Genomic DNA, 9,972 nt, shown 5'->3' with positions numbered 1-9,972 from the left:
GCGCGCGAAGGATGCACTCACCCCCTCTACAGGTGGACGACTGGCTGACGTTGCGGAGTGTCTTGTGCCTGCTGCGTTCCCTCGTGTGGAAAGTGCTGAAGCTGTTGTCGTGGGCAATACAGATGAGGCCGTCGAATCTGTCCTCACGTCTTCTCCGACGCCGACAGCTGTGGTAGGGGAGGAGTTTCTTATGGATACCATGCGCTCCACGCGTGGGGCGACTGAGGCTGCGGAGGGTCTGGCACGTCATGAAGTTTATGTCGTTGCGTTTGTGGCGGAAGAGGGCGTGAAGCGTCGTGAGTTGGGGCCAGCGGCGGAGGAGCTTTGGGGGGAGTTGGCGTTGGAGGACGTGGACGCAAGGGCTCGCGTTCTTCAGCGTCGGGCGGATTCCGTTGTTGCTGATGAAAACGCGGTTCGCGACAATATCCGTATCCAGGAGATCAGGAACCGTACTCCTTTACTGGATGCGTTCTGTGTGGATGGGTGGAAGATTTCGTGTGCTGCTCTTATGCAACAGGAGGCGGCAGACAGGCAGCTTCTCACGGCGGACGAGTACTTGAGTCGTGAAGGCATATGGTTCGAAGATATACACGATTATTACCGTTGCCGTGCGGCAGAACTGGCGCGGGTGGAAGCCAATGCTCGCAAAGGTGTTGTTCTCCACGAGGCCGTTGCCCGTCGTCAACTGCACGCTGCGGCGGTGGATCTGAGGGAGCATTTACTGGCAGAAGCGAACGCCAAGGCACGCGCCGCGTTATCTGCGATGGAGGCTGTGGAACGAAGACGCGTGATCGCCGGGGAGGCCGCTTCGCGCGACGATTTGCGTACCGCGGCACGTCTTTCGTCTCTCAGGGTTCAGTTGCTGCTGGTGCCACGCAAGGAAGCGCAGCTGCGGGCTTCGCTCATGGACATGAGGGAATCCGAAATGGCACAGTTCGTTGCGGCAAGCCGCGCGGATATGCAGCGGGCAGCGCGGGCGAGTGTGGAGAGAAGAGAGACAGCGCGGCGCCGCGCTCTTGCGACGGCCGAAGCAACGACCTCCAACCGCCTCTCCGAGAGTGGCCTAGCAGATCGTCACATTGCGGAGGTGACCGTCGCCTACCGTACGAACGAACAACAGAGTATCGGTGCCGCGCTCCCTCCGGCGGTGCTGCGTCGGCTTCAGTGTCTGCTGGAGGAAGAAGAGGATGAGCGGGAGTTGGTGCTGTTGGATGAGGTACGCGTCCGCCGCAAGCGGTTGCCTTCGACGGCGACGTCCATCTGCGGCTCTCAAGGCGATGTGGAGTCGGTGCATGCGTCGGGCCTGCCACCGGATATTCGCCCACGTGTGACGCGAGACCGTAATCGCGGTAACGTCTCGAACGACGCTCTTCAGCGCTGGGTGCGCTTTAATCGGTAAACGAAAGAGAGGAGGGCTGAACGGCTCTGCTGTGGGCGTGAGCTTTTTGTTGCTTTTTGTAGCTGTTTATGTTGTTGTGTGGGTCGAGATCTTATAGGAGTAATAAGAGGTCTGAAGCCGCGATGCAGGGTAGTGGTAACCGCGAGCCCCTACCACGCTCCGTCTGCTTTGTTTTTGTCGCCGCTTGGCACGGATCCTTATACTTCAAAGAAAAAACTCATATCAATTACCGCGGTTTCCAAGTGAAGTTGTTCTTCTTCGTCGCTTGGAGAACCCTACTTGAGTAGGCCGTGAAAAGCAAAGAGGCAAACGAAGGTGTTACCTTTCTTTTTTGTTGTTGTTGCACCAACCTCTCGGCGGTCAGGGCTTTTGTTTTCTGCGTGTTTTTCGAAGAGTTTTCATTTCGCAGGGCATCATGCGGACTGCTCGTTGTCGACGCAAAAACGTCGCGCTGCACTCGCTCTACATGACCTTTCCCTCCTTAAACAACAAAAAGAGAAAACCCCTTTTTTGCTCTCTCGCATCTTCTTTCGAGAAAAGGGAAAAAGTCACACCGTTCGTTTTCCCACCCCCTTCGGCTTGTACACTTTTTCCTTCGTTCTCGTAGCAATCAACGAACAACAGTAGATCACCAATTACATTTCTTAACGTAGCACTACTACACATTGCTCTCCCTCTCTCTTTGCAAGGAGTAGGGCGTAGATCAAACAGTCTTTAAACGATCCTGCTGCCTTGCACTTGAACGTTAGTTTTTCTTTCTTTTTCTTCCCTTTTCACTGTGAGTGGTGGTCACCGATGGCAAGGATGAATTCGATGCCTACAACAGCTACAATTGCCGTTGTTGCCCTCCTCCTTTTCTTCGCAGATGCTGCCTTTGTTCTCGCAGGTGACACACACGATGGGAGCGAAGGCGTTTTCAATGGGACGAAGTGTCGTCTAAACGACTACGTTCCCGCCTACGGCCCGTGTCTCGCCAACTCTACTCGCCTGCGAAGTTGGACAAAGGCGAAGGACGCGAACTGCGTGAGCGACGCGTCGGTGCTGCCCTCCGCGTCGTACGTGCCATGCGCGGTGTGTTCGCTTGGCATGCAGCATCGAGATCAGGGTGAGAGCATAGGCGACTGCGGCGGCTGCGCGGTGGGCGAGTATCTCGACGTGTCTGCGCGGCCCCCCACGTGCGCTACCTGCCCGTTTGGCACCACTGCCGTGCCGGTGTTGGCGTTCCGCGACGGCTTCGACGGTTTCTCGGGTAACGTCTCCGCATTGCATAGATCGAGCGCGTCGCGGTTTGTCTACCCTGATTCAGGATCTGCGCCGTTCGCCACGGCGAATAACACGGAATTCGAATTTGTGGGCTTTCGTCGCGGCGGGCGTGACGAGCTTCTCGTCGGTCTTCGTCCACCCCGCAAGGGGGCGGGGTACTACTACGCTTACTCCACGTTCCGTTACACTTTTGAAGCGCTATCGGATGGGTGGGTTGAAATAGTTTTCGCCCTGCAACGCCCCAGTGGAGACGGCGGCAACAGCGACAGTGCAGCGGTGCGTCTTGAAGAGCTGGATCACATTCGGTCTGTTCTTGTCGTGGATCACACGACCGTCGACGTTCGTGCGGCAGCGTCCACCGTCATCACCGCAGACCCCGCCGACGCGGAGTACTCCGTCGTCGTTCCGTTTTTTCATTCACGCTCGAGCTCCAGCGTTCCTGACAGCGCCGGGACAAGCGAACACTCGCTGTCGTGGAAGGTGCAAGAAAGTTATCACTACTCCTCTTCTATTGATATTGTAATACGGTCGTTGGTGGTGAGCGGCGATGTTTCGGGTGGCACCGAGGTCTGTGAGCCGTGCCCCCCTGGCTTTGCCTGCCCACCACAAACCACGAAAGCATCCGCGTGCACCCCAGGAACCTACCAGCCTGCCACGCACGCGCTGCGGTGCCTGACCTGCACAGGGAACACTTATTCCCCTGGATACGGGTTTCGTGAGTGTCTCACATGTGACGATGGCCGTACGGCGAACGAAAAGCACACTGCCTGCAGCGACACATGCGTATTTGCCTACGAAGACGTCTTGTACAACTTCACAGCGATGGCTGGCGTAGTGCTGAATGCTACCGTGGGCGACGCTTCGTACAACCCAGCGCGCTACATGTCGGTGGAAGAGGCGGACGCGGCTGCGCTCGACCGGGTTTACTTATCGGTCTGTGGTGCGCTGCCGATTCGAAACGCAGCAGACCACGCACCCAGCCGCAGCTCGACCACCGACGACGACCGTGGACGCTGGTGCGTGCGCGACGTGTGGAACCACAACAGCTCCACCAGCGCGTACGTGTGTGAGCGCACCAACGCCACGGTCGGACGCCACTTTGGCAACGTAACGCAGTTGATGAGTGTCGGGGGACGTGCAAGTGTGGTGACCTCGATGGGGTCGCTCTTAGCCCCGGTGGACATGCGGGCCAACGCCTCTACTTATTCAGAGCGTACATGGCGGGCGGTGATCCAATTGGAGTGCAGGGATGATGCGGACGAGGCACGCAAGGCGGGTACGGTGACGGCAGACGAGGTCGGCGCAGACTCCCTCACGCTGACGTGGCGCTCCGTGTACGCCTGTCCGCTATGTACGGAAAAGTCGTTTACCCGATCAGAGTCTCGGTGCAATGGCTCGTCGATGCACACGGTGGAGTACGCAAAGATAAATTCTACGGTCTGCACGCACGGCTTCGCGCCGCCACCGCTCTCCGTCTTGAACTGCACACCGTGCCTGGAGGAATTTTACACCTTGGAGTGGGGAGAGTGCGACGCAGCCGCGCGCAGTCAGACTGGTGTTTACGTATTGAAGCCGGAACGGGAAGGGTGTACGCTGTCGGACAGCTGGCAGCCACAGAATCAAACGCGTATCTGCACCGTGAACCCAGCAAACACCGGCATCGCAAAGACACTCTCGGTCATGATCGTCGTTTTCGCACTTTTTCTGGTGTTTGGGCTGGTTGCGGCGGTCATGTTTCCAAGTCGCTTCCGTCGTCAGGAGTACCGGCTCGGTGATCGTGAGAGCGGGACGGAGCTGGGCGAGTACAACCTCCGCAACGACGGCATTGACGGTCTTGAATTGCACTACAACGTAGCGAGTGCCGTGGATGGGGGCGATGCGGCGGCACCACACGCGGGTGCGTCTCGCGTCTCAAGCCTGGCCGATCGTCTCCTCCACTCGATGGCCAGTACGTTGCGACGGTTCGGCTTACCAGCGAGAGGGCCAACATCTCGTGACAATGGGTACAACACGTTGCCCACGACGGACGGGGCATTTCCCCCGGAGGAGAGCTCGCAGCGTCCCTCGCGCGTCGGCGGCCGTCGCAACGAAGTTCTATTCACCTTGGAGGATGGGGCCGACGATGACATTTTACCTCCGCTCCCCTCACGGTAGCAATGACATGATTGTTTCAAAAAGGTATTAGTGTGTTTATTGTTTTTTTTTCCTCAGTACCATTTGTTTGTTTCTTCTAGTACGTTCTGCTGCTTTTCTTTTGTTGTCGCTCGTCTCTCTACTTCGCTCCCTCTCTCTCCTGTTCGTGTTTTGCTTTGCTGAATGGACATCCTCCCTTCTGTGGTGCTTGCTCCCATGGCCGCCAGTGCGACCAGAGACGCTTGCAGCCTTCGTTTCTTCTCCTTGGTCTTGCATGCAGAAGGCAGAAGTCGTTCATAGCGCCTATATCAGTGAGAGCGATCAACAACACGATCATTTTTATTTTATTTGACGATGAAATTTGTATCCTACGAATGTGAAGAAAAAAGAAAAGTGTTTCCTTTACAATCTCCTACCACGTTAACGTTCTATGTCCCTACGCGGCAAAGATGGAGCCCCCGAGGCGTGTGGGAGAAAACTACGTTAGGCTTCTCTCTTTTTCTCGTGCTACGATCCATTGCGTTATTATTTTTCTTCATCTTCGTTCCACTGCATTCATCGCACTCCCTCTCTCCCGTCTCCTCTCTTTCCTTCTCCCATTCTCTCTTCTCCACCTTCGTTGTTGCCTTCGTAGCGGCGCAACAGCTTTAGTGAAGTTGATTAACGGCACGCCATTACCATTGTGCGTGTGTGCGTGTTGGAGCGCTTCGTTGGGGCTCAACCTCTCACCCGTGAATGTGGAGGCGAGGCACGGTCCGTGTATCTTCGCCGCTGTCTTGAGGGAGATATATTGGAGAATTACTGCCCAAAAGTAAGGATACCGACAGAAAAGTATGAAAAGTGTAGCTCCAGGACACGGCACCGTTGCAGAGCAGGTCGCCGCCCTTCCGCCTCTCTCCCAACTCCTCGGGCTCGACATCGCAGAGAGCAAAGGCAGCCCCAGGCCGACGGGCAAATCTAACCGCGTGAACTCCAAGCGCGCAGCTGCTCCTCTTAACGTGGCCAAGACACCTGTTGAACGCAAGGAAGCAAAGCAAGAAGTGCTGTCTTTGCCGTGTGTCACAAACGCGCCGCCCAAAAAGAGTGTGTTGTCCCCTTCGCACTCGGAGAAGGAATCCACAAAGGCGGCATCACCACCTCCACCATCCCCACAACGCTACCCTGGCGGCCTGCGCGAGTGGCGCCATGTTCAGTCCACGCTCCAACTGCCGCTGGTCTACCGCGCTGAGGACAACATAAAACTGACGCTGCGGCTGCTACGCTCTCTCCCCTTCTTCTCCTCGCTGCTCGACAACGACCTGCTCACGCTGGCTGAGACGATGTCGGTGATGGAGGTGGCGGCAGCCGGGTCGGTGCTGCTGCGCAAGGAAGCGAGCCTTCGGCCACCACCACTCCCGTCCCCCAACAACAGTTCGAGTCCCACCGCAGCAGCGGCCGCCGCTGATCTTACGCCCGCTGCGGCTGCGAGGGCACCACCACCGAAACTTGACAGCTACGATACCGAGGCCGGGAACGATGATAGGGCCACCGCTGCTCGCCCGAGCTGGGTCATGCCGGCCGCAGAGCTCTTCCAACATTTTCGAGGGCAAATGGCAGAGGGGGACCCCCCGTCACTGCCGCCTGCGTGTTTGGATGCGCAGACACCAAAGGCTACAACCGCAAGCAGCGGTGCCGCTTCCTTGGGCAGTCGCCCCAACGCTGGAAAGTGTTCCCCCAACGACACCGAGGCGTTAGATCAACTGAAGGAACCTCTCTTCCACGTCCCGGAAGGGTGGTTGGATGAGAGCGAAGGCGTCGACGGGGTGGAGGACTCCGCGGAGCCGTTTGTGATTGTGCTGCTGAGCGGGCACTGCGAGCTGCGTTGGCCGCGGCAGCGCGGCCCCACCGAAGGATCGGACACGCCTGATTACTGCGCCTACAACGTACAGCCCGGTGATGCCATGGGCTACGCGCTAATCTGGTCTGCGCTGCCCCCCGGTGCACGGTACGTGACGCTGGACACGTGCATGTTGCTGCATGTGAGTGTGGAGGGGCACTCGCACGAGATTAAAGACCGGTTGTACCGTGCGTGCCGCCGTGCGAATGAGGTGGTCTACCGAGCCCAGAAAACGTACCTGGCGGCGAAACTGCTGACGCCGCTCTTTGCCGCCGACCTCCCCACCGAGGAAGAGGGGGGCGACGACGCGGCCTCCGCAGCGACGTCGACGACGGCGGCGGTGACGGTTGGCAACAGGAGTGAGACGGACAACCGAAACGCCTCCATGCGCTCCTCCAGCGTACGGAGCGGCATCTTAAAACCGCCGACGCGCACCGCGACGTTGGAGGTGCTGCTCGACCTTGCGGCTCGCCAGCTCATCCCCATCCGGGTACCGAGCGAGACGGTGCTCCTGCGAGAAGGTCTCAGCCCGGCAACGGAGTGTGCGTTGTATTTCGTGGTGGAGGGCAGCTGCGCCGTCGTGCGGCGGCTGTGGTCGCAGGATCAGCTGCGTCTCGAGGCACGCAAGGCGCAGCTCGTGAAGGAGCTCACGCCGCCCAACGGCCTCCGCCCGGTGCTGCCCACAATGCCGTCGACGACCTCGATGGAGGTGGCGCAGCTGCGGCCGGGTGACTACTGTGGCGACCTCGCGTACCTCCGCGTTGATCCCGACCACGCCACGTCGATTGACGCGGCGTGGACGGCGGCCTACTGGCAGAGTACGTTTGTCCCCCCTTCCGCAGCGGCGGCGGAGGAGGAAGAGGAGTGTGGTCTGGCTTCAAGTCGGAGGGCGCACCGTCGCAACGTTGAGAGCGCGGGCGGTGCTGCTCGCGCGGAAAAAGCGGAGACAAAGTCGCTATTTCGTCGACACAAGGCCACGGTCATCACGCAACGCTCCGCACTGCTGTACGTGCTCTTGCCGACCGCGGCAGCGGAGGTGGTGCGTGGAACGGTGTTGGAGCGCATGAAAGAGCACGCCTGTGCGTGCCGCAGCTACACGTCGATGCTGACAGAGCACGAGAAGCTTTTCAAGTGGGCAATTTACAAAGAAAAGGTGCTCTGGGAGCAGTCAAGGAAGGCAACCACCCCACTGCGCTAATTACCAGACGCTGATGAAGTGATTTGTATTTTTTTTCTTACTTCTCACCTTTCTTCTACTCTCGTGATGCCTTTCTTCAGTGCGTTGCGCACCGATGCCGCGAACGCTGACATGGCATTTATGTTTATGTTTTTTTTTCCGGTTGTTTTACGCAGATGTACACTAAATACTGGTGACGAGAAGAAAAAAGGGGACAACAAAAGGTACTTTTTGTGCTGTGCGTTGTTGTGCGGAGGGGAAACTACCCGTTGTGGGTATCATCAAATGTTTCCCGGGACGGAGAAGAGTACTCAAGGATCAAACGCTTTCTTTTGAACCTGGTTAGGTTACCCTTTTCATTTGTTCTGCGTTGCGCTGCGGTTTCTCTTGCACTTGACTGTTTTGTCACACTCATTTTCTCATTTTCGCTCCTCATCGCTGATTTTTGTTTTTTGTGATCACGAAGGCAATCAACACCAAAATCATCGCTGGCCGCGTTGGGTGTTGGTGCTTCCAAGTACTTCTCTTGTTCGCTTTCTATCTCCGCCGCAAAAGCGTCGCACACACACCAAAAGAAAACATCTCTTCCCACGCACATCAACGACAACAAAATCCCCGAAAGTAATATCTCTCCCTCTCTGGTCAAGCTCTTCACCATGCTGAATGAAAGTACACTCCGGGAGTTCTACGCGCATGTGTACCCCGTCGACCTCGTCACGCAGTGGCTCGCCTATCGCTTCAACAGCGGTGGCGGCGGTGTGAGCAGCAGCAGCGCACGGCCCAGCTCCGCCACAGCGACGGCGCTCCTCGATTCCGAAGGGGAAGAATGCAAAGTAGTGCTCCCTCGCCGTGCCGGAGAAGACGAAGCCGCAGCGCTCAGCGATGTCAACGACGGCTTTGATGGCAAGGGGGCGGCCGCCGCGGAGGGTTACCTCGCGCGACGCGAGTTCTGTTTCACCCTGATTGGGGACATCTTCACCCGCTTCCGCAGCTACAAAAGCGCCGAGGAGCTGCGCGCGGAGTTGGTGCGGTCGTTCCCTGAAAAAATCGATGTGGGTGCCGTGTACAACATCCGCCCCAACCAGAAGCAGGGCATCGCTAACGTGTTCCCGGTGGAGCGCGAGTTGGTGTTCGATATTGATATGTCCGACTACGACAACGTGCGGTCCTGCTGCACCGGCAAGAGCATTTGCAGCTACTGCTGGGCTTGGATGTCCTGTGCGGCGCACGTCCTGCACACAATGCTGCAGGACGACTTCGGCTTCAAGTACACCCTCCCTGTCTTCTCCGGCCGGCGCGGCATTCACCTGTGGGTGTGCGACAAGCGCGCCCGGCAGCTGACAAATGACGAGCGGATGGCCCTAGTCGGGTACCTGACGGTGGTGGCTCCCAAGACACTGCGTAGCACCGTTGTGGCGGACTTGGCGAACCACCGCCTCATCCACCCAAGCATTCGCCACGTCCTGCGCACGCAGCTCGACCGTGCCTTCACGGCACTCTTCGTCACCTCGTCGGCGGAGAACCCAAATAATGTACTGCACAGTCCCAAGGCTGCGTTTATCGTCCACGACGCGACCGTTGCGGTGTTGAAACTTGGTCGGCGAGAGGCGTTGAACCGATTCCAGCAGCACGTGCACTTTCAAGAAGGGAACGTGTTGGACTGGATTGCGTTTCTCCGCGCACTCGGCTCCGAGCAAGAGGCCACCGACGTGCTGCACGCCGTCCAGCTGCTGCTCATGTACCCGCGACTCGACGAGCACGTCAGTACTCGCCGAGATCACTTGTTGAAGTTGCCGTTCTGCGTGCACCCCGGCACCGGCTCGCTGTGCTGTCCGTTGGAGTGGGATGCGGTCGACGGGTTTGATCCGAAGTGTGATGCCCCGCAGCTGCAGGAGATGCTGATGAGCCGCACCATGGATGCGAAATGGAAAGCGCCGCTGGAGCGAATGCTGAAGGAGATGCGCACCGACGAGGAGGAGAACCCTTCGTAGAGGGATGAGGGGGAGGGGAGAGGATGAGGAAGAGTGATCCGAGACTTTTTTAACGTTTCTGATATCGGTTGTAGTTGTTTGTACATCCATAGAATGGAGGAGCGAGCTGGTGAGCTCCGAGATCAACGGTGTC

General features: G+C 58.0%; 4 protein-coding genes across 5 annotated transcripts; all 4 read left to right on the top strand.

Moving 5' to 3' along the window:
* Positions 1-190: 190 nt before the first annotated feature.
* Positions 191-1,399, top strand: ABB37_00037 (hypothetical protein; the record flags this gene model as incomplete). Its single annotated transcript, XM_015796066.1, has 1 exon — positions 191-1,399. The coding sequence occupies one exon, from the start codon at positions 191-193 to the stop codon at positions 1,397-1,399; it is 1,209 nt and encodes a 402-aa protein (XP_015664074.1).
* Positions 1,400-2,194: 795 nt separating this feature from the next.
* On the top strand, positions 2,195-4,816 carry ABB37_00036 (hypothetical protein; the record flags this gene model as incomplete). Its single annotated transcript, XM_015796065.1, has 1 exon — positions 2,195-4,816. One exon carries the CDS (start codon positions 2,195-2,197, stop codon positions 4,814-4,816), a length of 2,622 nt encoding a protein of 873 aa, XP_015664073.1.
* Positions 4,817-5,428: 612 nt separating this feature from the next.
* Positions 5,429-7,869, top strand: ABB37_00035 (hypothetical protein; the record flags this gene model as incomplete). 2 transcript variants are annotated; one of them, XM_015796064.1, is made up of 1 exon in its annotated part: positions 5,429-7,869. In XM_015796064.1, the coding sequence occupies exon 1, from the start codon at positions 5,629-5,631 to the stop codon at positions 7,867-7,869; it is 2,241 nt and encodes a 746-aa protein (XP_015664072.1). In that variant the 5' UTR covers positions 5,429-5,628. The 2 variants fall into 2 exon arrangements, with proteins under 2 accessions (XP_015664072.1, XP_015664071.1); XM_015796063.1 differs by having other exon boundaries at positions 5,440-7,869.
* Positions 7,870-8,313: 444 nt separating this feature from the next.
* ABB37_00034 (putative DNA primase small subunit) lies at positions 8,314-9,839 on the top strand (the record flags this gene model as incomplete). The annotated part of the gene is made up of 1 exon (XM_015796062.1): positions 8,314-9,839. The coding sequence occupies exon 1, from the start codon at positions 8,505-8,507 to the stop codon at positions 9,837-9,839; it is 1,335 nt and encodes a 444-aa protein (XP_015664070.1). The 5' UTR covers positions 8,314-8,504.
* Positions 9,840-9,972: the final 133 nt, after the last annotated feature.

This window comes from Leptomonas pyrrhocoris, assembly GCF_001293395.1.
Source record: "Leptomonas pyrrhocoris isolate H10 chromosome Unknown, whole genome shotgun sequence".
Classification (NCBI taxonomy): Eukaryota; Euglenozoa; class Kinetoplastea; order Trypanosomatida; family Trypanosomatidae; genus Leptomonas; species Leptomonas pyrrhocoris.
The sequence above is the reverse complement of the archived record's forward strand: the minus strand, read 5'-3'. Positions and strand labels throughout refer to the sequence as shown.